The sequence below is a fragment of the Zootermopsis nevadensis genome, unplaced genomic scaffold, assembly GCF_977971745.1.
Source record: "Zootermopsis nevadensis isolate Lab colony 2312 unplaced genomic scaffold, Znev_1.0 Znev_ptg000008l, whole genome shotgun sequence".
Classification (NCBI taxonomy): Eukaryota; Metazoa; Arthropoda; class Insecta; order Blattodea; family Termopsidae; genus Zootermopsis; species Zootermopsis nevadensis.
Window position 1 is genome coordinate 8530035 of NW_028259140.1, and position 25192 is coordinate 8555226.

Consider the following 25192-nt stretch of genomic DNA (forward strand, 5'->3'; position numbering starts at 1 on the left):
CCACTTCTGGAACAACCCAAGGATGGAATTGTTTACAAGTGGTGTGCACAGCTTTATTGCGCAGGCGCACATATCACGTGTTTGTTTCCGAAACCCAAACAAACACGCAGAGCGTTTGATGACGTTGTAGGAAGTGGATGTAGTTGACGGGAGTGCGGTTGCGTGTATTTACCGGTAGGCAATTTAGTTAAACTTTTATCTGTATTTTAACAGCATTCTTGTGTACCTGATTCACACATTTGACTGACATTAAAGACTGACGTTCCTTCAAAATGATGGAGCAAGAGGTTTTGAACGGCCACGATGCCGAAATCGTGCCAGATGAAGACCAAAATGGCGTCGCAAATGAAGTTTCTGGAACTGCCGGTGCCGAAGGCATAAATAGTTCGGACTCAGTGTCTGTTGAACATAGAATTAAACGGAAAGCAAAGAGACTTATAAAGCAACTGAGTAAGGAAGTTGTTACTGTAGGTGCTACCACAGTACAGGGCACAAGGCTTTTGAAGAACAGCCGAAGACCACGGAATGGATTCGGGAGGGGACTGCCAAAGAAAGGTATGTGTAGATGCGTTACATTATTACATGTTTGTAAGTAGAATAAAATGAATTGTTAGGGTATGCAAGCCATTTGCCTCTTTCTCACCACGTTTCCGAAGTAGCTATCCGTTCCGTCGCTCACAATCTTCATGAAGTACCTTCTCGATAAGCTTGTTACTAAGTGTATTTGTTTGCTTTATGTTCTTTTATTAGAATTTGAACGTGCGACATTTCAGGAATTTGTTGAAAATGTGTTACAAAATAGCTGTACTGTTAATAATTGTAGACTTAACGGTAAAACGCCTTTTGTGAACTGGTATAACTAAGGTTTCAGCACATTTGTTTTTAGTGTTACATGTGTGCTGTTAGTCGTACAGTGTGTGTATCTAACAGGCTCACACAATTTTAAAGAGGCACATGCCTTAACGACGAACAAGTACAGTTTTCTGTAATGTGATTAGATTTTCCGGTAATTGGTAATACGACGAAACATACAGTTTTTTACGATATCACAGTCTGGGTCTGAATTTTGTTTAAATCATATGGTACATACTGTAGGATTGTTTACATAGATATGTTATGTTAACTCCCACTTTAAGCTGTGAAAAGTGAGAATGTTTGGTTTTTACAGTCAGTAAAATTTAGTCACATTACTGTAGAAAATTGCAGCAGTTCAGCAGTAGTGCTCTTATATATCTATCAGGTGTAAAAGTATACATACTTTAATTTTTGTATTAAAATGAAAGTTTGGGATCTTATACATAGCTCTTATGTGTTTGATGCACTGCTGGACAGAGGAAGAATAGACAGCCTGGTTGAGGGTATACATAGTATGGGTCACATAAGACAACTTTAACCAAGATATGGCTTCTTATGCTGTTCACCAGCATCCCAAAACTGTAGTTGAGGATTTCCATTGTTTTGTTGAAGTATTTTGTTTTTTATATTAATACAAGAATGTAATTTGTTTATCTTACCTGATTGAGTCTGACATATATTTATGCCCCTGTTGCAGGTTCCATTTTGAGTAAATTACTAACAGTAGGTCAGGTTTAAACATATCTGATCTAAACATTCTGTACCTTATAAGTTTACAAATTTATCTATGTATATAGTGAAAAAATTAAATGCCCTGTCTCTGTATAAATAGAAGGCTTGCTTTAATGAAATAAATAGATAAATGTGTTATACATGGAGTGTAGGTTATATGTTCCAGCGAAAAAAATGTCATCATCATATCTTTGCATTGAAGCCTTTGGTAGGAAGTGTGTATCTTTTACTTATACAATTGTGTTAAAAGGATGGCCCATCCCCTTGAATGACAAAACTGAATTTATAGTTATAAGAACTTTTTAGGTGAAATTTATTGTATTATTGGAATTGTTAATTGAACATGTGTGGTGCTGGATGCATCAAGAAACTATTAATGCAAGGTGTTAAGATATGCATAACTGTTAACAGTTTCATTAATTCAACTAATTTTACTTATTTGTATTCTTTGATATCTATAATTTCTATTTAATATTATGTGAATGGGCTGTTCTTTTAATATAGCTGTGAAAGTATTGTAAATTCTTATTTCTGTAACATGTTTTGTGTAAAGGTCTGATGGTGCCAAATAATCCAGCCTGTACTTATGTATAAAAGGCTATTGTTTGATGACCTGAAATATAAATCATCTCTGTAATTGGAAACCATGGCAGCGTGCCACAATTAAAATTAAAAGTATCTATACTGATCTAACTAACAAGACTCCAGTGTAGGATCATGTTCCTTTTGCTCCCTGTTCCTTTCCCAGGTAGGATCCTTCTTTTGTATATTTGTCTTCTGCCATTAATTTTGACAGTTGTCATTAAATCATGCCAGAATATTGAATTTGAGTGTCATTTTTTTTGTCAAAATCTGTAGGGCTGGCAGCTGACATTTCTACTTCCGGCACTTTATAAGACTATGAAAAGATGTTATGTGATTTATAAGGCATGGTATGTAGGTGCCATTGAACTGCTAATATTCTAATATTCAAGGTATAGTAGCTACATGTGAAAGATAATGGTCACTTTCAAGGCAAACATGTGCAACAAAATGTCATTTCATTGAACTGTAAGTAGGTCAGCACTTATAAAATCTGACATTTAACTACGGTCTTCTGGTTTTTAATGCCATGCAGACTTGAACTAACATTTTGGAGGAACATGCTGCCTCCTTCTTCAGGCCTTTAAATGCGGGTAGTATGTATATTCCTCCAAAATGTTCGTGGCAACCTGCAGATCCCCATGGTCAAGTGACCTTTGACTGTTCCCCACCTTATATGTTATGAAAGGACACAAATGCATTTAATCTTTTAATTACCAATGTTTAATTTTCACTTAAGGCACATGATCTGGTAATTTTGTTTCATCCGGAGATGTTTGAGAAATCAAAATGTCTGTTTAGTAGTGCCATAGAACTTTTTTTTATTGAATTTAGGTAAGATGGTTTCTGCAATTACTGTAAAATGTTGAGATTTCCTGAAATGTCAGGCATATCACCAGGGAGTATTTGTCTGTACCACTTGAGGAAGATCAGCTTAATCAGCTTCCTTCCATTCATAGCTTAAAATTGCTTGGCTGTGTCATGAAAAATAATTTTTATTTGTGTTTAGATTAAAGGGATTCTGGGCCCTTCCTTTGTTGTGGAGTTATACCCTGTTCTGATCCAGTTGGGGAGGGAATCATGAAAATTGTTAGGTGTGGTGTAGGTATATGGTGGACTAATTTTTACATCTGTAAAGTGCCAATAGTAACACATCACTTGGATTTATTGCTGCTTGCCTGAGGTCATTGTTCGCTGCTGGGGAATTACTTTCACTTACTCTAGCCTTGACATGAATTTTCTCTTTTCTGTTCCCCATCTCAGACCAATGTCCAGTATGAGTAATGCCACTGTCCTTATGCTTCACCACTTCACTACATAAACGTGCTGTAATTTTAGGTCATTACTCTGTTACATTGGTAGTAATGATGTTAGTTAACTGGAAAGAGTGGCAAATACAGATTGAAGAATCATATTTGTAATTTTATGGGTATGGTTTCTATGGTAGGCTTTTGTGAAGAACTTTAATGTTTTGTAAGTTACAAAATTTATTGACCAGCTAAATGAAGGGACTACCTGTATACTTACCGTTTTCAATAGCGTCTGTAGTGTAGCGTCCTGGTGTGTTATGTTGAGTCTTGATTATTTTGTCACTTTTTCATACATTCACTTACTCAGTAGTTTTGTTTTGTTGAACTACATGTTGTGTAAAATACTAATAACATAATTTTATTATTATTTGAGACAATATCAAGGAAAAAGAATATGTGATACAGTTCTAGTGCACTGCATTCGATCCTGTTGATAGCCATATTGGGCGTTAAACATATACTCAAAAAATAAAAGTAATGAACAGTATGTGAAAAAGTAACTGAGAATAGTAATCATCAAGAATATTGAGTATAGTTCCATACCTTTGTCCATGTATTTCTTCTTTCTTGGTACATGGTGTTGATAGTGCCACATTTCTTTTTGACTTTTGTTAAGGAAAATTTATTTTAAGCACTGTGGATTATACGGGATGGGGCAGCTTTCACTAATCATGTTTAAAGACACAGTAGTCGACGACAGTTTATTCAGATTTATTCAAAGGAATGTGAATTGAAAGACAAGTGTTTGCCATTGTTACGCTATTCATAATACGTTCCATTACTAGCAGTAACATGACGGCCAGTGATATGGAACGGATATCCTATCTCGAGTTTATTACTAACACTTGTCCTGTTGCCGTTTCATTATTTCAGGCCGTTTTTTCAGGGGACACTCGGAAAAAATATATTTTTGTTGTTCATTTGCATTGGTTAAATACTTCGTAGGTGTGTGTGTGTTAAAAACATGGTTTACCCACAAGTCCCTGTAAATATAAATATACGGTCTTTGTTGGAACTGTTTTTGTGGACTGTACAGCACCGTAATGTAATCTGCCCTTGCAGTTTTAATTAACGTTCATGCTTCGAATGAGCCAAGTGTAAGAAGAAAATTAGCTGGCATGCCAGCAAGCTATTTGGCCTTAAATGATAATAAATGTACTTACGTCGCCTTAGCGAACGTGCAAGGCCAAGGTCACTAGTAGCATGGCGGGCAATATGTACGCGTTATTCAACAGGCACGTCGGTTAAAAATAGAAATTTAAAGCGAACATGGGACTGAGTTTTATAATCTGTTGCCAAGTTCTTGTCAACCTGCTATTGGAGGAGAGTGATTAATCTTGTTCATACTTTCACTTCGTAATGCTCTTGTTCAGACGGTAACGAGTTTCACATTCTTCCACCATGTTTATGTTTTAATGCCAAATCGTGCGATGTAATAATAGGATCAGTGAATCTAAACTTCGCGGTTGGGGTCAGAACTCTGTTTTCGCTTTCGTTGATCGCCGAATCTCTGCTCCACCCTTCTTCAGCGAGGAAGTGTCAGTATTATAAGAATGATTTGAGTTCCCAGATCGTGCTCACGTTGTATTATCCTAACAGCCTATTCCTTAGTGACCGTCCTCGTTTACTTCCACAACGAAGTCACCGCTAAGGTGACGGCCATTGGCAAGGAGACCTGGACAGTGGTTCAGCAGAGGAGGAACAGATTTATTTTCCTTCTCCCGCAAAAGGAGTAGACGTGGAATATTTGACATATTTTCCCTGAATTAAATTGATTGGTCATGGTGTATTTCCGCTTGTAATGGTCTGGCAGTGTGTTAACAATGTGCAGAGTATTCTGGTTTACTGACGTTTCAGAGGAGCTTGCTGTGTGGTCGCTAAGGTAGACAAGAAACTCCCTGCCATTTATTCAAGGGACGTTATGAAGGAAGCAGTTGTGGCCTATGTAAAGTATCCCAGCAGTTAACATTATGTACGCGTTGGAGAGAGAATGTTACACAGTTCTGGTCGGAAAACCGGAAGGGAAGGGGTCACTGAGTGCCAAATTGGGGGTCCATGTTTCGTCAAATCGTACCAGTTGCTTAGAGTTTGTGTTGCACCATGTTTTGTATAAAATTGCACGTTTCATACCAGTTTAGTCCGTTGTTTACTGTAGTCTTTTGTGCGCAAGCCGAACTGTCTGGAGGCAGTTTAATTGCCTGGCATCCAGCAGATGAAGGTCAGCTACATTTTTCTGTTACTGAAACACATTTTTGAAAACAGTGCTTTATATCAACGAAACAAATTAATTTCATCTACAAATTGAAACCACCATATTCTGATAAGTTTCAATGTTTCGTGTGTCGTGGACGAAAATGTGAAACATCTTGAGATATATGAAACAAGTACATGAAATTCAGTACTGAAACGACACTATAAAGCCTATGACGATTATATTATATTGTCAGAACGATTGTACGATCCATTCGGTAGTCGAATGTTGAACCTCTATTTGTGAATGAATGTTAGAAGTACTAAATAGCAGCATCGATTTGAATGTTAAGTCGTAGTTCTAAGTTTTCCTATGTGTTGCCCGCTTGCTTTCCATTAAAAAGTAAAAGACTGGAGGCGTTTGTATTGTTAATCTTATGGAATATTGTCCGTGCCTTTGTTCTGAAGTCTACCCATACCAGGACGAGGGGACCTACAAGCCGAAAAACATGTCATTATCTCACCTGAACTATAGGTACAAATAGTGTCTTTCAGTACCCTCCACTTTTCGCTTTATTAACTCTGGAACACTTGGCTGATTCAGGTCCGATAGATAGCGGTGGAGGGTAAATGTATTTTCTGCTTTCTGTAAAATTCGGGCGGCCTCTTATCGCTACAGCCGACATTTTCAGTGAAGGTGACAGTTTTTCGCGGCTGAAGTTAAATGTACAACTTCATCTTCTAGGCATGAGCCGCGTAGAATGTTAGCCTGGCCCGTACCCAAAACCCGAAGCAGTCCTATGAAGATAACGTTTTCTGGGATACTGACCGGCATTTCAGAGGTGCTTATGCCTCCATCAGGGCGAGCCCTGATGATCGATGCAGTAAGTGCATCTGAAACGTCGGTCATATTCTACCAAAAGAGTCACCATCATACTCGCCGCCATTAGAACATTAAATCTCGCAAAATATAAAATGACTGTGGTGTTGGCGACAGACGTTCTTAAAGTCTGAAGTCCTTTTGACAGTCGCTGCTTATGTACGAGTAGGTTTACGTTATGACAGGCTTACCTATTTTTTCATGCTGAGGGATTAGGCATAGTGGGATAACACGGTACCTTTGGGCCGACATAGAGCTCTGGCTGTGTGGCACGTACACCAGTCGCGGGTTGACACAGTTGGCTGGCATCAGTGTTTTTGTTTTTGTGCAAATGAAACGTGCTGTAAACAGAGACAGGTGATTACAAGTTCTGATAACAGTGTCCTTCAGGTATGTTGGTTGATATGCAATCTTTAAAGCTTAGCATTGATTTAATTGAATTTATTGTGGAATATCTTTAATGACGAGAATCGGACGCCGCGTTGTTGTGATTATCACTTCTGCATTGTGTTCAAGAGGTCCTGGGTTCAAATCTATGCCTTGATACTACATATCCTGACATGTATTCTCCATCTCAGTCATTGAAGGGAAAGTTTGCATTTCCCTATGATTCATGACCATTTTGCCATGGGACGCTATAATATTGTCATCGGTCTCTTCTACAGTTTAAACGTTACAATTTCACAACTGATTGAGCACAAGGAAGGTATGGGTTATCACTTCGTCTGTGCTGTTGTCGCTTTTCTCCCAGCCGGGTTCTTGTAACGGTCATTCAAACTCGGAGTTCTTTTGCGGCCGCTATACTTCGGGCAGCCGAGAGCAGGAAGTGATTGATGCTGGGGCTGGTTGTAGCTCCCAGCATCCTAAGTCCATGAGCGAGGGCGGGTGGATGGTACGTGCTTAAGTTTTCGTGTTCTCGTTTCAGGGGCCTAGCAGAACCAGTTCTCACTTCTTGCCGAGTACAGACATGCTCAAGAAGTCAGTTTTACGTTTCTGTTGATTCTACATAGATTTTGTCAAGTCAAACTGAACATTGGTACTGATATTTGATACTTAAGTGCAAGCGCGGCTGAATATAATTTTATTAACATTTCGTGCTAGGGAGATACATGGCTGAGTTTCGAAAGTCTGAAGTTGTATCTGACAAATTTGACGTAGAATCTGAACGCAGGTTATTATTATTCAGTGTTCTGTCTTACGACAGGTCCATTGCTCTGCCCAAAAAGAGCTCTCCAGTTTTCCCTATTATCAGCTTCTCGTTTTAATTCTTGGAACTTCATCTTCCTTCCTTGTTTCAGATAATAAGTTATTTTTAAATAACTATATTTATGATGATACTTTTAACGATAATAATGATAACAGTATCACTGATAGGATTCCATCGTGTGACCATCTTCGAATTAGCCTAGTCTAATTACATGAAATTGCATTGATTGTTTTATTATAAAGTTACATTATTCAAATAATAGAAAAAAAAACAACGCACGATTTGTACTGGACCTTGTTGATTGCAACTTTCATTTAGAAAGGAAATATTTGGTGATGAAAAGATAAACGTTTGTATCAACAGTAGAGTTAATCTGTGAACCAATCTTGTGAAAGGAAGGTATTGTTACTTGATTGATCGAGCACTGTCCCTTCCCGTGAGAGCTTATTTTTTGTACGTTGTACCTAGGACAATTTGCGGGTTTTTTTTAATATTTATAGTAATTTGGGATGTTCGATGTTTTGAAGAAAGATCTTGAAATTAAGACGTTCTTTGTACAAAGGCTGTGCAGTTGACGAAAGAACGAATCAGGTTCCTGAAGCCTGTTTGTGGGTAGTTAGGTGAAGCTTAATTACGGAATTCGTTTAAATAAGTAGAATTTTGTTAATGTGAGTTTGGTTCTTCTGATCTGTCTTGATTACGATGTACCTCATATCACTTCACTTCATCCCGAAAGACTGAGGCAACATGCTCTTCCGAAACGCTGTTGGTATACGTCCAGAAGACAGTTTTGTCTCTGCCTGTTTAAGCTCTAGGTTAGGGTGTGCAGACGTTGTAGAGCTTCAAACCAGTCGTTCTGTTCGCTGACTGGTGTGTCTCGTTCGTCCATTTTATAGATTAAAACGTTGTCAAAGTTGATCGCTTCACGACGAGTACATACTCCGAATCACGAATCATTTACATTGCTTTAATGATGCGCTACGTTCATAAACGGGTTCTATGTGACACTTTAAATGTTTGTGTAACAACAAAATGTGTATTTGTTGGAAAACAAAAGGTAACTATTAAATAAACGGTGTTACCCATGTATGCATTGTATTAGTTGTTGATACAGTTATTTGTAATTTTGTGTAAGATAATTTATTTCATTATATTTCTGTAGGTGACAGTGCTGAAGAAAAATGATTCGTGGTATCACTTTTCTGTACTGTTTTTTTTTTAAAAGAGTGCAGTACCAGTATTTTTAAAATCTGTCTTATGTTTATTGGTGTAGTAATTTCCGTGCCCTTTACGTTATGCATTTAAATGCTCGTGTGTAAAAGTTTTTAATGTCATATTTGTGTTTCAAATTACATGGAATGTAAGTTCATGAAAATCTTGATCCAACGGAACATAAATCAACTGATACAATTAACAATTAAACCAAGCGAACTTTCGCTCAGGTTATGAATGAGATCTCGGTAAAGACAGTTGAAAAAATTGCCGTGTGTATTGACAGATGGGGGAGCAGTGCCACGCCCTTTTGGCGGCAGTCGTTACACCGAACTGCGCTCTTGCAGAAATGTTGCATGTAAACCATTGAGGTGTCAAACTGTGGCTCCATACAGCAGAGTACTGTTATGATCAATCTGTGAGGCCAATGCCCGTGAAGTGGGAGGTTTTACCTGCGGCGTAAGTGGGTCGCAATACTGCGCACTGTTTCGTCCTCCCTCGCTTGTAAGTGTTCAAACCTGCGATGGTTTTAGGATGTCTATTTATATGTAGCGTTTCCTACTGTGAAGTTATCCTGTGCCAAAATAACATCTGAAGTCGCCGGGGGGGGGGGGGCGTTGAAGCAGACCTCCACTCGTTCTTATTGAACACCGTAGAATGTGAAACGTTTGCGTCACGGTGAGATTTCAGGTTCTTATGGAGGCGAGTATGAAAATGGCTGTTCCGCCTCATTGAAAATGCAACTACACAAAATCACGTACTCCACGATAAAATATGAAATCAGAAGCAGGTTCATGTAAGGCTCTACCAACTTCCGCCTTCAGGCAAGGTCAACTGTGTTGCTAGGCCGCTGCTCACTCCACTTGCGCAATAGATATGTTGATGCTAACATGGTGCATTCGCGAGCACATGTCGATGTTACGTTTGACCGGTACGAACTAAAGTTTCTTGATAATTTTACGGACGAACGTACATGATCTCCCCGTTGCACGTTTGTGGACACGTGGGAATAGGACTTGGGAATAAAATACCAGCTGATACGTATTGTGTATTTAATGATATCCAGTGTCTTGTCGCCATGTTTCGTGAATCATTTGAGGTGGTACGGCCAGTGTATGTTGCTGTAATTAGCTTTATCCCTGTTGCATAAATAGTGAAACAGAGGTAAAATATCAGTAACCACCGAGGCCCCCCCCCCCCGTGTGCTAGAAACTCCGAATATGGTAGTCTAGAATCAGAAAAAAATTTCTTCCTGTCCAGAGAGTTGTGTTTGATTTTGTAATCGTTGCTGCCAGCAACTCTCGCAGACGTAAGTAAGGTCTGGGGAAAAATAGACGAAGCTTGAAGGTTTCTGATGATTGTTGTAATCTGTACAGTTGTTTTCTTTGGACGTTGTCCGTCTTCTGTATTATAAAATAAAATCACGACGTTTCGGAAGCTGGAGTTCGCAACTGTCTACAGGTGAAGGAACAGGGTAGAGGACGGAAATCGTATCTTTTGGACAAAATCCAAGAGAATTTTACGGATTAAATGTAGTTGATGCCTCAGAGATTCATCCAGACTTGGAACTAATGTACTGACTCTTCGTATAGTGATTAGATGTATTTTTTTTTCGTTTAGAGAGCAGAATTGAAAATTTTTTATGTGCCAGGCCCATCCCTTTTGTATGTTGTTTTGAAGTTGCCTGTTGGGAAATTTGTTTTGTAGATGTTGCTGTTGTCACCTGAATAGGTCTTATGGTTCAATAAGTCTCGGCCAGCGATGCTTTCAGATTGCTGAGAATTTCTTGTGATTTAAGACGTATTTTTTGAGTAAGTTTATGTTGTCCCTGTAGTCTGGTTCTTTCTCCTATAGACATACAGGAGGTCAACATGCGGAAGGCCAAACAGGAAGGTCTCGCGGTAGGAAATACAAGTTCCCCTTCAGTTTCACCGTTGTTCCCATGGTCACTAGCGAACCATTATGAACGTGATACTGTTAGTGCCGTGCGTGTTTTTCTCCTCCCACACGTTATTTGAACACATGTTGCAGCCACCTGTTTTTGTTTGTGAGCTGTGTCAGGTCATAATCGTGTTTATGACTGCAGCATTGTTTATGAACAATTGGAGTTTGTCAGGAATCTAACTTCAATTTAACTTTCATTAGCCATTCACTTGATTGAAACCATCACTATTTGTTGCAGACAGTTATTGGAACCATGAACGTCATTAGAAACATACGAAGGGTTCAGAAGCCATTGATTAAGTGAAAAAGAAAGTAAACCGTAGATTTAACGGTTTTCGGATTTAGTGCACACCGTCTGGCGTTTCGTTGCAGGTATCCAGTTCATATTACTAATCTTTTAATGGGTGTTCATAGTGGAAATTGCATTCCTGGCATCATAAAAACTACTATTTAACGGACAATCGGTACCAAACACCCCTTCCCACCTACTGGTCGGTTAAATCGATGATTTACTGTGAACCTGTTGTAGCGAAATAGAAGAGTTTATTGTTTATGAAAATGTTGCACGTTGAAGATTTCTGTATTCCGGGTTGTTGCGCTGTGTAGTCTGGTCGATGTTTACCAACGTTACAGAGGCCTCCGTCACCAGGGCGATGAATTGGTAAACATCTACCAGACTACACAGCGCAACAACCCGGAATACAGAAATCTTCATACTCACCGCTGTTAAAACCTCAAATTTTACATGTTGCTGGTTGATTTAATTTTCATTAGCATAACGCAGTTTTAGTAATATAGGAACACCCCACTCCTCAAGGGCTCTACAGTTCTTGAAGAAACGTGTTCGCCTCCTTATACGAAGTTTCGGAATCGTTTTCCGACAATTAGTAGGACTCCTTGCACGACAACAAACATTCATGCCTCTAGCTGAATACGCACCCACGATCGTCGTATACAAGACCCACGCCTGCGCATGAAAACAAACTGAAAAAATTCAATGTTCGCGACTTCTTGGCTTTTGAACCGCCCATTTCTGAAAGTAAGTTATCGTACTCCAACGTATTTTACCCTCATACAGGCGTTTGGTAAGTGTAACCCATGTGGTCCTGTGTAGAAAAGCTTCAAGGTCACGGTCTAAAGATGCCACTTCGAACGTAAAATTTGGCGTGAATGCGTACTGCTCGTTGGATTCTGTATTGCTGCTCTTCTGGACCAGATCTGCCTTTCGGTGTACTACAAGCGAAGCCTCTGCGTTACGGGAGTTGGCGCTTCTACCGTCTTCACGTGGATCTGCCTATTCCGCTCAGTCTGATAGAATGGGCTGATCTCAGTGAGTGGATTAGGGAATCCATACGATGGATGAAGTCCAAAGAAACAGCGACACCGGAAGTTATAGCGTAGTTCATGCCGCAGCCACTTGAATAACGAACTGAGGCCATCGTTGTTGCCTGTTATACCCGTTTGAGATCTCTATCCGAAAACAGGTTGAACAAGCAGCAAGTAATATAGACAAGAAACGCTGGTTGCCGTTTTGCGACGTTACAAACCAGTCGGGCGTAGATAACTATTGTAGTTTCGGAGATCTGTGTTCGAGTATGTCGCTCTGGTATGTGTACCTTCTCTTCCGTATTTACAGTGCGTTGACTGATAAAATTGGACGCTCCCGGCTAGAACTGCATGTCTCACCGCCAAGCGCTAGGTTTTCCCGATACGAGTCAAATATCGCTGCGTAAAAAGAATAAAATCAACGTGTTTTAAGAAGCTGAAGTTGCTTCTTCCTAAGAACGTGGATATGGGACAGTGGGTGTCAATCTTTACGCCCAAAACGCCGGCCCTAGATGGAGTTGAGTGGTCACTTTGTTGTAAGTTTGGGCCGTGTTACTTTGAACAGGAGACTCTGTGGGCCCTAGAGTAGGTTTGAACGCGGTGGCGGAGAGAAATTCGAGCATGTGCCCTGCCAGTCACTTTTATTTACCGATGCGAATCCGGCTTATGGTAAATTCCACTGCTACAGCTGATAACTATCGTCACTAGTATGTATCAGGCGTAAACAACTCTAGAGACCCGTTTACAAAACATTTGATATAAAACGAGAAAGCGCCAACGTCAAGGCCATATTGTTTATTCACTAGTACAAACAAGACAAGAAGATAACTGGTTCTTGTTGTGATTCCGGTCTGTTCTCTAGAAAACGTTTCCTTCCTTAATATTCCCGTAACTGAGTGTGCTTTTAAAATACAGATTTCTGTTACATTTGACATGGTTTCCGCGTCTGTTTTAGCAGTTTACAATCTCAGACTTTCGGTTGGTGAGACGCTACAAGACAAGGTTGTCTGTTGACTTACAGAAGCGCTAGTAGCAAAGGAGTGTTCTTTCAGATGAAGATGAATAACATCACAGTTCTCAGTCGGTTGTGACTGAATCCAAATTTCGGGGATTCGCTGAGCGTCGAATTCGTGTTCAAGGTAGGATACGAGGTTCTCGCGGCGGTGAGTACGAAGTTGGCTGTCTTCTGGGTTGTAGCGCCGTGTAATCAATCTGGTGGAATCTTACCAACGTTTCAGAGGTCCTTGCTTCCTTCTTCAGGGCGATGAGTCCTGTCGCCCTGGTGACACAGCGCTACAACCCAGAAGACAACATTCCAATGTATTTTCACATTAATATGCATGCTATTATATATGTGTTGCATAAAGAGAGCAATTTTCTGAGCAGCACAGCGACTTTCAGCTTCTGAAGAACAGTGCTCCATGGAGTGGAGTGTATTGACAGGGCGCTGTCACTTGGAGAGACGGTTGTTCACAGTCTGCTTATGCATAATCCCGTTTGCAGTGGCGCATGAGTAAGCAGATGTGATATAGGAGCTGAAGTTACCAATAAACAAGCTGTTTCGCTGTATTGCTTGAGGGAAGCGTGACATATACCAATTCGCTCCTTCCATTTTCTTGTACTTTTCAGTTAGTTTCTCACGTTTTGATATTCAGGCGTGGAGTATATTTTAGAAAAGTGATGCAGAGTCCAGAATGTAAGCTTTTAAGATAGCTAACAGTTTGCGGATGTTTATGACGCAGTAAGATAAATATTTACTTCTTGCTTATCATACATTATTTAGTTTTTGTGAACTTGTTTGTGTGGTTATCTTGGTTAATCTTAAGGCCACTTGTTGTGTATCACACGAGTAAATACAAACAACCGTTGTTCTCTGCCGCCTTCTTTTCGGACTTAACAGTGTAAAAGATAAAATGTTTTTATTTCAGAGCATTGCGTATTTATTATTTGAACTGGAAAGTTCCATTCGTTTACTCTGGACACGCTGGTGAATACAAACATTTGTTTCAAAAGATACGAAACGCATGGCATTTTCCCAGAGAATTGCCCCGTTATTCAAATCCGCGCCACTTTCTCGAAATTTCAGATTTTTGTCTGGAACATTTTGTACTCAAGAATACTTTCTCCCCTTTTGTGATTTGAGGCTCTCACGGCAGTGAGGATGACGATGTTCTGGGTTGTGACGCCGTGTATACTCGTAGATGGGTACCAACATTTTGGAGAAACATACTGCCTCCATCTTCATGGCTGAATGGATAAATAAATGATTAGAGGAAGATCAAGCTAGGGGGAATGGGGCCGATCATGGTACGTATCACGATTAAACATTTTCTCGGCCCACAAGTCAAGAACCACACCGCCTGACCAATAAATGAGTTTGTGATAAGTGGGTTTCGCCTGGAAACTTGTTGGCATTGAATTACGCATTAGGTACAGGGTTTGGTTCTTCGTAGACTCAAGGATTCTTTTTCCTCGTCCAATCCTTTTGTCACCAGTAGCTCTTTCTCCAGGAGCAAAGAGTTCGGGGGAGCTGACAGCTGACCTCCATTTTGTGATCAAATTACGAATGCTTGGAAATATTACTACACTTTCTCACACGCCTTCATGACTTCTGCTTAAGTAAGTGCAAAGATGGCGTCTTCGTGGCGTGGTGCTTAAAGCACAGGGCCAACTTTATTCCACTAACAGACAAGATACATCATTATAATTCGAGAGATATTTTACCTTCAGGTGTGTTCTCTTCGCATTTAATGGTGTTTGTGCAGGTTGGAATTTGTAGTCATGATTGCATTTCTCAATTAGGTTTCAGATTTTTAAGTTGGAGGCCTCAACAAAACAATTTTCAAGTCAGCAAAAGTCCTGAAAAACCATAGAATAAAAATTTGTAATATCTTGCGTAGCTTTAACGTTTGTAAGGTGGTGAAAACTAGACAGTGAAAACAAAGACAAAACCAGAATTACAGACGCTGAAATGAAATTGGCTAGAACGGGAGAATACACTTTGTTGGACTAAGAAACGAAGATATGAGAAGGATTATAAATAGAATGTGTATTTGACAGAAGCGAATTTAACATGTTGACTGAATATAAAGGGACAGACTACGTAAACATTAACCATTTACGTCCATGGATTAAGGAACTGAGAATTACCTTTAAAGAGGTTTTTGGATTATTAAGACCGAAAAGGGTAAATAAGTAACCTAACTCTTCGATGATGATGAACCCGTTCTAAATAATTTCTTTCGCAGTTACAATTCCTTATTTCGAGCCCCGGATGCGTGTCGTGCATTATCGTACCACGCGGAATGTTGTAGAATCTAGAATACATCGGGTCACAGGATCCCCTCCGTCAGCTGTTGGGTGTGCCCTTCCCCCACGAGCTCCGTATTCCAGGCAGCTTGTATTGATCTTTCCACTTCTCATTCAGCTGCGGTTATTGAACGAACGTTTCATGAAAGGAATTTACAACCAATCAGATACAAATATTTTTGAGGTTGGATACTTGCCCGTCGATTGAAATGTTATCAGTTCTACATCGAATTCGAGAGATCGGGGTTTGATTCTCGATCTCTCCAGACAAGTATTGGGGCGATTCTTTGAAAAATACCGTCTCTTCTGAATCGGTCTTGGTTGTTCTTTCACGGGTATCTTGAGTATGCAATTGAAGAAGCATTGTTTAACCAAGAAATAAACAACAATTTCATGCTGGTTACACATTGGCGTTACTGTTTATTTCATAACAGAAAATCAGTTCTTTGTCTTGAGCGGTTTATCTTGTCCCGAATTACAGCTGGGCCGCGTTTCAGAGTAGGTCTCTGTAATCCCACTTCTGCCTCATCGCCGAATCTTAGCAGCACATAACGAAGATGTAAAGTTTTCCTTGTGCTTAAGCACTGGACCACGAAGACGTTTTGGGGTGTGGGGGAGTGATGTTTTATGTCTTCTTTATCTCGGTACTATACGAAGCCAAGTTGTTGGTATCACCCTTAGGTCGTTTTAATCCGTGGTGAAAACCCCCTCCCATTGTACATGATGCCAGGTGGCCTGATGTGCTGTTGAGAGAAATTCTTGTCCTCTCCCCATCTTCATCTCATAGTCAGCCATTTTATTGACTGAGCTCTCCATGCAGATGTTTAATCTGCCCCCCCCCCCAAATAATCAGAAGTCTACTGTATTTAAAAGTTTTAATTCATTGATTTATTAAGATTATCTTTCAACAGGAAGTGCTGTCTGCTTAAATATTGTCCAGCGTTTAAAATGTGTACATGTTATTTGATTAAGATATTCCTTCACAGGAGGTGCTGGGGGCAAGGGTGTGTGGGGGAAGTTGGGGTCAGAGCTAGTTGAAGCAGATGTTGACATGAATGACCCTAATTATGACAGTGACTCCATTGATAATGGTGACATCGAACTCAAGACCATCATTCCTGAAATGTCTGATGAAGACATCCAGGTATGAAAAGAGTTTTTTTGTATTTTAAATTAACTGTTTGCGCAGGAAGTTTGTTTTTGCATTAGTTCAGATTATTTTGTAAGCTTCAGCATACAGATTTTACTCTGTAAGCAGTTTAAGGTTACTTCTGAGGATAATAATTTTCTGTATATTAGATGCTTTGTAATTTGATTGTGTATTCGTTTGAGTTCTATGGTTGTGCTCTCAGATTATGTGGAGTATGTACCTGCTGCTGGTCACTGGTTTTAAGCACTGTAGTTGAACAAGAAAGTTTTGTTACGTATGGACAGTTATTTTAAAGTGTGTGCATGAAAGTGTCCCGCGCCGTAGCCGCGCGGTCTGAGGCATCATGCTTCGGACCGGTGATACGGAATGCGCGCTTGTTCGAGTCTCGGGGAAAGAAGTTTCTCATGAGATTTTCGACCAGTGTATGGGACCGGTGCCAACCCAGCATCGTGAGGAAATTGGGGAGCTACAATAGGTAGCGTAATCCGGTCAGGAAAGCTAGCAATGGCTGGGGGTTCATCGTGCTGACCACACGTCACCCTGTATCTGGTTGGATGATCGTTCACCTCTGCTTAGGCATGTGAACGTGAGTCCAGCAGTCAAGCTAGTCGGCTTTGGCTCAAAAAGTGCATGAAAGTAAGTCTGAGTTGCACGTGATCGTGTGAAAATACAAGTTTTAGAATGGAAAATATGTAATTTTTAGATCATGCCACATCATTAAAAACTGGATAGGATTTAGGAATTATTGCTTTCAGTACCATATGATGCTTGCATTTAATTAGGTTAACAACTGTTACAAAGTAATTGTGAATATTGATCGTAAATTGGATTTGTTTATCTTCACTCTGTTGTTAGTATTACTTTATATAGTTTATTACTTAGTTTAAGCAACCGCTGTAACATCAGTTTTACTGGTTGCATTTTCAGAAAGGAGCCGAGCCGATCATTTTGGAATACTTTGAACATGGAGACACTGCAGAAGCAGCACTAGCCTTTGATGAACTTAACTGTGGTACAAAACGGTATATGGTGAGTAGATTATATTGTAGTTTAAGGGTTGCAGTTGATAAACTTTTAAATTGGAATATTCACTGTGGGAGATACTGATGTTAAATTTATTAGTAGTTTCGCAGCACTCGGATAAGACGTAAACATTTACCTGCTAGTTTTATTGTATCTGAGTTTGATTTCATGAAAAAATATTAAGAAATGCTGGAAATTGTATCTTGATGAATGGGAGGATTAGAAAGTTGTGATGAAACATTAAGTAGATCCTGCTAATGGAGGCAGCAAGCACCTCTGAAATGTTGGTAAACTTCTACAGAGCAGATGAACTCAGAAAACAGCCATCTTTATACTTGCTGCCATGGGAACCTCAAGTTTCAGAAGATGATCATGGTCTTTTCCTACTTCATTTTCATAGCTTGTTCTCCCGTTGTTGTATACTCCCTGTCTTAATTTGTATTCTTATAGGAGAGTTCTGTTATTTATGCATTACACATCACACTATTGTATTCTGAAGTAGTATTTGATCAATTTGTTATATGATACTTGGTTATGTCTGCATTCGGCATGTTGACAGTCCTTGCATTTCTCAAGCATGTCCATGGCTTAACAGTAGAATGCAGATATCTCATATTCAGCTGTCGTGTCCTTGCTGAGCAAACTCATGGTACGAAACAGGGCTGGAATTTGGACTTAACTACCAGGTTTATTAGCTTAGCAGTGTGCTGCTCTGATGCATGGCTAGCTGTATCACACCTGATATTTGAAGATATTTTTCTCTGTATGGATATCTTGATACTTACTACTTTATCAGTAAAACCCATTTCAGGTTCCTTGCTGAAAGTCAGTCATTGTTACTTGTTTTTCTTCCAGATTCCAGTATTAACTGTGGAAATTGCAATGGATCACAAACCGTCCCATCGTGAAATGACGTCAGTTCTCATTTCTGATCTCTATGGACGCATTGTAACTCAAAAGGATATTGGTAGAGGTTGGTTTCAGTTTCTATACATATGATTAAAGGGCTGTATTTAAAGGGGTCTGGAGGTGCAGTGTGCCCACTCTCTGAATATCTTGGTTCTCCTCTTAATTCCCCCTCCTTCTGCCTGCCTTCCTATTTTAGGTAAGGCAAGCCAGTCTTACGGTATTATCATGGTAACGTCTAGGTAGATATCGAAACATCGTTTTTTTCAGTATTTTTTTTTACAATTGTTGATGCCCGAGTCCTTATCCTGTCATGATACCAAATTACTTCTTGACAGCCTTTGAGATGCTTCTGAAGAACCTCCCAGACTTGGTGCTGGACACGCCTGATGCAGCCATTGTGCTCGGCAACTTCATAGCTCGAGCAGTGGCTGATGACTGTCTTCCACCAAAATTTGTCCAGATCTGCAAGGAAAAAGTTGACTGTGACCATGCCAGGTGGGTGGTGGTTTAGAACAATTTGCGTTATCTCTGGAGAATTTACAGCATGATAAGTGAATGTGCGAGTAAGATGTAAACATTTTTCTTTTACATGTGAACTCAACATTATGGCACAGTGGTTACTAGTTATGTCTATTGCTAATGTTTCTCCATTTTTGCCCAGTACATGACACTAAATTGGGTTAGAAAATTGTAAGAAAACATGAAACCAAAATAATGCATTTCTGCGGTCCAGACAAGCCCTGTCTCGTGCAGACACACTGCTGTCAATGAAGCATGGACTAGTACGACTGGACAATGTGTGGGGAGTGGGTGGTGGGCTCCGACCTGTCAAGTATCTCACTCGTCAGATGACGCTGCTCCTTCAGGAGTACTTGTCTTCAGGTGATCTTCAGGAAGCAACCAGATGTCTTTTGGATTTGGAAGTGCCACACTTTCACCATGAGCTGGTGTATGAGGTACCTGTAGCTACTTTGTTTTGCATTATACCACACCTTCAACTTGAACATCTGTACTTAGTGTTATGGTTTTTGTTTCTAGGCTGTTGTTATGACAATTGAGGCCATAAATGGCCATACCGAGGAAATGATGTGTAAATTGCTCAAGTCTTTGTATGCTGCCATCATAATAACCCCAGACATGATGGAGAGGGTAAGTGCGATACTATTAAATATTTGTGATGTCTGAGATTAAAGTTGAATTTAACACAAACCATATTTATTACTTCTATTGTAATATTATTAAACTTCTTGGTATATCTTGCACATTTCTTGCTTATTTTTACTATCATCATTACAAACCATTGACAATAATGGCACAGCTATTACTAAATCTGTAACACCTATGTCTTGAGTTTGAAAAAGTGCTACATCTGACAGGTACTTGCGGAAAAATTAATTTAAGAAATTCGATGTGGGTTGTGAGATTTTCTTTTCTTTCTAAAATTCTGGCGTGGCTTATATTTGCACAGGTACAGTAGTCATTAGGCCACATTTATTTTTCTTGTCCCAACATTCATTATTCATTTCCTACATAACATGTTTACATGTTTTAGCTAGTTAAAGGGATATGGATTGCTTTAATGATTTAAAAAATCTCTGAAATAGATGAGGTTGAGGGCCAGAAGGGTGTGAAAGTGCCAAAATTAAGTACACTGAATGTGATGGAATGCAGACATTAATGATGGACGAACTAAGTGCAACAACCCAGAAGACATTCGTCTTCAACTGTTACATACAAAAAGTGTGGAGATGGGCTTGGAATGACAGTGTAGATATGCATTGCTGGCACAGTCTAATTATTGCTTCAGTTTCTCTTTGGCCCTCTATTTGTTTACCCTTAACAAGGGGGCTAAATGTCTTTGTTACAAGTAGAATTCCAATCATTGTTCTGCATTTTTCAGAATCCCACCCTGTTGTAAAGGGCAAAGGGCAATTCAGATAGAAGTCTCCTTGAGTTTCTTACTGCAATGTCTTGTATTCTTATTACTTGTTCCCTCATGCAGGGATTTATTCGAGTATATGAAGACATGCCCGACATATGTTTGGACGTTCCTCTAGCTTATACAGTGCTTGAGAGATTTGTGGAGCGCTGCCAGAAGGGAGGTTTCCTCACAGATGAGGTCATCAAGAAGATGCCATCCAGGTTTGTTGATAAAACAAAGGAGGTGGGGTGTTACATGAGTGAATACCTCTGTCAAAATTTTGTCTTGTCCAAAAGAAGCTGGAAAATTTTTCTGTTTTCATTTTTTTTACACATCATGACCCAGTCTTATGAAGCCCACAGAATCCCTGTAGCTTGGATGGTTTTGAAAACAATTTTTACAAAAGGTTGTAGTTCTGAGAATAAATTGTGTGTTAAACACTAGATTGTTTATCAGTGTCTGAGGAATCAGCTAATCACTGCTTTCTTGTGTGATGGATGTTATTATAAATAATCCCCTTCATGGAGTGGAAAATTGCAAAGCCTCTGTTGGTGGAAATATGAACAGAAGCATCCTCATGATATCTAGGTCTTGGCAGAGCTGATAATCAGTTCGAAGAGTGAAGTTGTATATTAACTATTGAATTTTGAGTTTATAGCATGATTTTTATGCTTGTTCTGACATTTCTCAATTTTAAGCAGCTACAGTATTTTGCACATATAGTACTCAATACTTGATTTGTGTGATGGTAATTTTGGTGATTTTTGTTTATTATATACATAACTAATCCTAATAATGAGTTCAGATTTTACCTTAAAAGAATGTTCTTTTAGGAATGTAGTGTAAAAATTGTGAAACAGCAAGGGGTTTAAAAGATGCCACTGAAACTTGATACATGTTACTGATTTTTCTATTTCAGTACAAGTAACTCGAGCACAGTCCTTGAGAAGCTGAGATTTGCTTAGCTGGAAAAACTATTCCCTTTCTTTTCTAGGGCCATTTCTTGGGGTTGCTATTGAATTCAGTGGAGCTCCTCACTTGATCCTGTCCTGGGCAAAATGTATCTTTTGGATTTATTTCCCCATGCATGCTGTGTCCTGTCACCTCTTCCTGCTTGATTTTAATTAGTGATTGGTAATTAAATTTAGACATACTTTATAACTTACATTAACAGGTGTACAGTGGAAGTTGTGCGATCAGGTGATTCTCACCACTTAAATCATCATTGAGTCATTACTGCCTGAAGGTTCAAACAGTTGAAACCTCTAGTATCTAAAGTGTCTTAGGCATAATGATGATTACTATTTTCTTGTTTTCTTAGGGGCCGTAAACGTTTTGTGTCTGAGGGTGATGGTGGCCGTGTGAAGAATCACGATTTTGTGTGAGGGCAGTCCTGAAAGTTCTCTTGTGTCAAACCAAATGTCAGCAGTCAGGCCTACCAGTAATGTCATCTGCCCTTTTTTGATTGCTCCAGCATCTGTCTGTTCAACCTACTGGATGATCCTATAATTGTACAGACAGTGAATGTGTTCCACGAGTATTCCTTATGGCCATTATTGTTTCGGCTACTACTGTGACAACATACAGGTGAAATAGATTATGTAAATTTTCATAACTTTGGAAAAGTAAGGATCTTTAATTTACACAGTTCAAATTAAACATGTTGTCTGTCTTCTATGGCTAGGATTTATTATAATTTTCATGAACCATTTTTTAATTTTGTTTGCATTTACTTCATGATAAGTATAAAAATGTTTTTGTGTTTACATACATATTCAAGTTCATGACTCGTTATGGGTGAATGAGAGTGTTATGAGAGGAGTTGTGTAAATTACAGTTGGTGGGGGATTAAGATGTCTGAGCAAAGTTGGTTTTAGATTCTTCTTCTTCTTCTTCTGTCTTTTGAGAGAAGTGTCACTTTAAATTTTCCTGAATCCACTGACCTGTATGTAACCTTTTCATTTACTCCCCTCCCATTCTGTTATTCAAACTTTTCACTTGGGTTGCCTCTAAATCTCTGTTCATACAGTGATTGCAAAAATGTGTTTATATGTTAGATAGTACTTAACGATGAAGTTGATAATTGTATTTGCTACACACAAGCTATTGTGAATGTCATATTCTATGTTTTTCAAAACTGACTCTAGCGTGTATCAAAGAATACAAGTTTATATATATAAAAAATTCATTTTGGAGAAGGTTAATTTTTTAATTGGAATGTGTGTTCATAAATTCTCTCTCTTCGTGCATTATCAGATTATCTACCAGAAGTTATAAAGAAATTGTCTATGTCAAATTTTGCTTTTGAAATGTTTTTTTTAAGTTATCAATACCATGAAACATGTTACAAGTCCAGGTCCATTAAAATTGCACTCTCTTATAGTTGAATATGTGCTGATATTGACAAGTGTGCTTTGGGAGCTATGGTTTGCAGAACAAAATGAAACTATTTCTGTGTCAGAAGACACTGAATGGATATATTTTATTCAGCATATATTTTCAAACTAGCAGCATTTAAAAGCCATTATCCACCACCATTATAATGAGTATCTTTTTAGGGTATGATTGAATCTTTTTTGATAGTTATAAATATAATATCCTTCAAACCTATAAATAAAGAAGCATATTTAGATGACAGTTAACCAGACCTTATTGAAAACCCAGGGATTCTTGCACTTTATGTAATTTCATGGTGGGCAGATAACAGTAGGTTGAGGAATTGAGTATAAGCAAAATTGTGCCTCTGACTTCACCAGATTTGTGTGTCTAGTAGATGGATTTAAGTGTTGTGATGAAAGATCATTTGGTTATAAGATATGTTTCGGTATTTCTTTCATACAGATATCAAGAATAATGATTTGTGTACAAGATGACTGGGAGCTAGCACTGTTTCCATGTTATTCCAGGCATTTCAGAGGTAAATAGGGTTCGCCCATAATGGTTCTTTTCAGGTCGTAACTACTAGTTTTAGACCGCTCTGATTGTTTTGATTTGAACAAGCATTGAGCATTAATTTGTCCAGATTGTGGAAGACCTGTGTTTCTGGAGTCTTCTGGCACAGTATCTAAGAAATCCTTATTTACATCACCATATCACCAAAATATTCATTTTTCAGTTGCATATCTGGATGATTCTGAATTCATTGAGTCATGTTAATTCAGTTTAGAACGGGAAGATCCATACTTGAATGTATGCATATGTAATGATTGAAGTGAAAAAAATACTAAATTTGTTTCATGTGCACTTGTTCTTATAGTCTCTAAGAAAACTTTGGTCTTCCCTTTCTTGCACCTCGTCCCATTAGTAATGTGTGTTTGCAGCAGAGTTTTTGTGTTACATCTGTTTAGAGTCTAATTTTTGTAATTTGTGTTTTCCAAGTTTTAATTATATGGTGCCACTTAGAAACTTGTCACCTACGCAAGACTGTAATGATTTGACCTTCAAGATGTGAAGAGTTTTGTTAGTTTACAACTTTGATGTTGCCTGTTGCTCATACAGCAACTACATCTGGACATTTATTTTTTTTATTATTCTCTTGTTTCCCTGTTTCTTTGTTTTTACATGGTATGTCTTATTGTCTTCAGTTATCTTTAGTTTGAGTTACAAGGGTTTTCTTGTCCATGGGACCATGTTTTCTGTGTGGTATTATTTTATGGAGAGAGAATATTGAGCACCAAGTTTATTGTGTGTGTGCGCGCGCACACACAACTGTCACTATGTAGATGGACCAATACATAGAGATTTTGAATTACTCTCATTCACCAGGTGATAAAGCATTAGTAAACTACCGGCACAGCATGGTAAAATAATAAATTAGTTATTTTTCACTATAGGTAGAACTTGCAAAGTTATCACTGAATATAAAGGTAACATCAAATGTATTCTTTGCTCAGGGCTTGAGTGTAATTATTCAAGGATGAGAGAACAGGCCATGATAATGGTAGTATTGGTACCATATAGGGAGTCAGCCGGGATACATGAAATACTGTAAGCAGGTAAATATAAAAAATGTCAGTTTCCCCAGAGTAAATACAGTCTTAATATAGAAATAAGAAAAGAAAACCAATGAGTATTGGGTGATACATTCACAGACACTGACTGTATTTACAAAGGGATATTATGGTTACAAAAAGTGTCACAAAATGTACATTTTAATGGAAAATTCAATGTTCTCTCAGCCTTAGAATATTCAAGTCTGAGTTGATGAACAGTATGATTCTTTAAAATTTGCTTGTTAAATGCAAAGATACAGAATAAATGTCTGCAAGCCGAAATTGCATATAGTTTTGTTTTTAGTTTTGTTATGTGTTAAATATTTTTATGCCTAATTTTTGAATGACTTTGAAATACTTCTGATATTTGAAACATTGTAAAATGTTTCTCTTACATATTTAACATATGTTTGTTTATTGAACATTTACTTAAGTATAAATTGTAATGTTACATGATTTTTGGAACATTCATGACTCTGTCATACAAGAATAAAACATCTGCATACTTCCATGTTTTGATTATAAGTGTTATACTTTGTAGTGTTGTAGGTAGGTTTTGAATTGGTCACCACCATGATACTATAACAATATTGTTACATGCATGAATTACTAGAATTATTTAATTGAATTCAGTTATTTATTATCATAAA

General features: G+C 38.6%; 1 protein-coding gene across 3 annotated transcripts; it reads left to right on the forward strand.

Annotated features, from left to right (window-relative positions):
- The first annotated feature begins 94 nt into the window (after positions 1 to 94).
- Pdcd4 (Programmed cell death 4) lies at positions 95 to 25053 on the forward strand. Of its 3 annotated transcripts, XR_002546442.2 has the most exons (10): positions 95 to 555; positions 16534 to 16691; positions 17625 to 17726; positions 18576 to 18693; positions 18965 to 19124; positions 19363 to 19585; positions 19668 to 19778; positions 20632 to 20771; positions 21872 to 22137; positions 23392 to 25053. XR_002546442.2 is itself a non-coding variant. In XM_022083476.2 (9 exons), the coding sequence occupies exons 1-9, from the start codon at positions 273 to 275 to the stop codon at positions 21933 to 21935; spliced, it is 1359 nt and encodes a 452-aa protein (XP_021939168.1). In that variant the 5' UTR covers positions 95 to 272; the 3' UTR covers positions 21936 to 25053. The 3 variants fall into 3 exon arrangements, 2 of the variants coding, with proteins under 2 accessions (XP_021939168.1, XP_087201121.1); XM_022083476.2 differs by having other exon boundaries at positions 21872 to 25053; XM_087344995.1 differs by lacking the exon at positions 95 to 555 and adding an exon at positions 8774 to 8813 and having other exon boundaries at positions 21872 to 25053.
- The last annotated feature ends 139 nt before the right edge of the window (positions 25054 to 25192 follow it).

Coding starts and splice junctions, on each gene's coding strand:
- Pdcd4 (XM_022083476.2), top strand. CDS start 273: ATGATGGAGCAAGAGGTTTTGAACGGCCACGATGCCGAAATCGTGCCA. Junction 19,125..19,362: donor GTTGACTGTGACCATGCCAG/GTGGGTGGTGGT, acceptor TCTGCGGTCCAG/ACAAGCCCTGTCTCGTGCAG. Junction 20,772..21,871: donor ATCAAGAAGATGCCATCCAG/GTTTGTTGATAA, acceptor TTGTTTTCTTAG/GGGCCGTAAACGTTTTGTGT.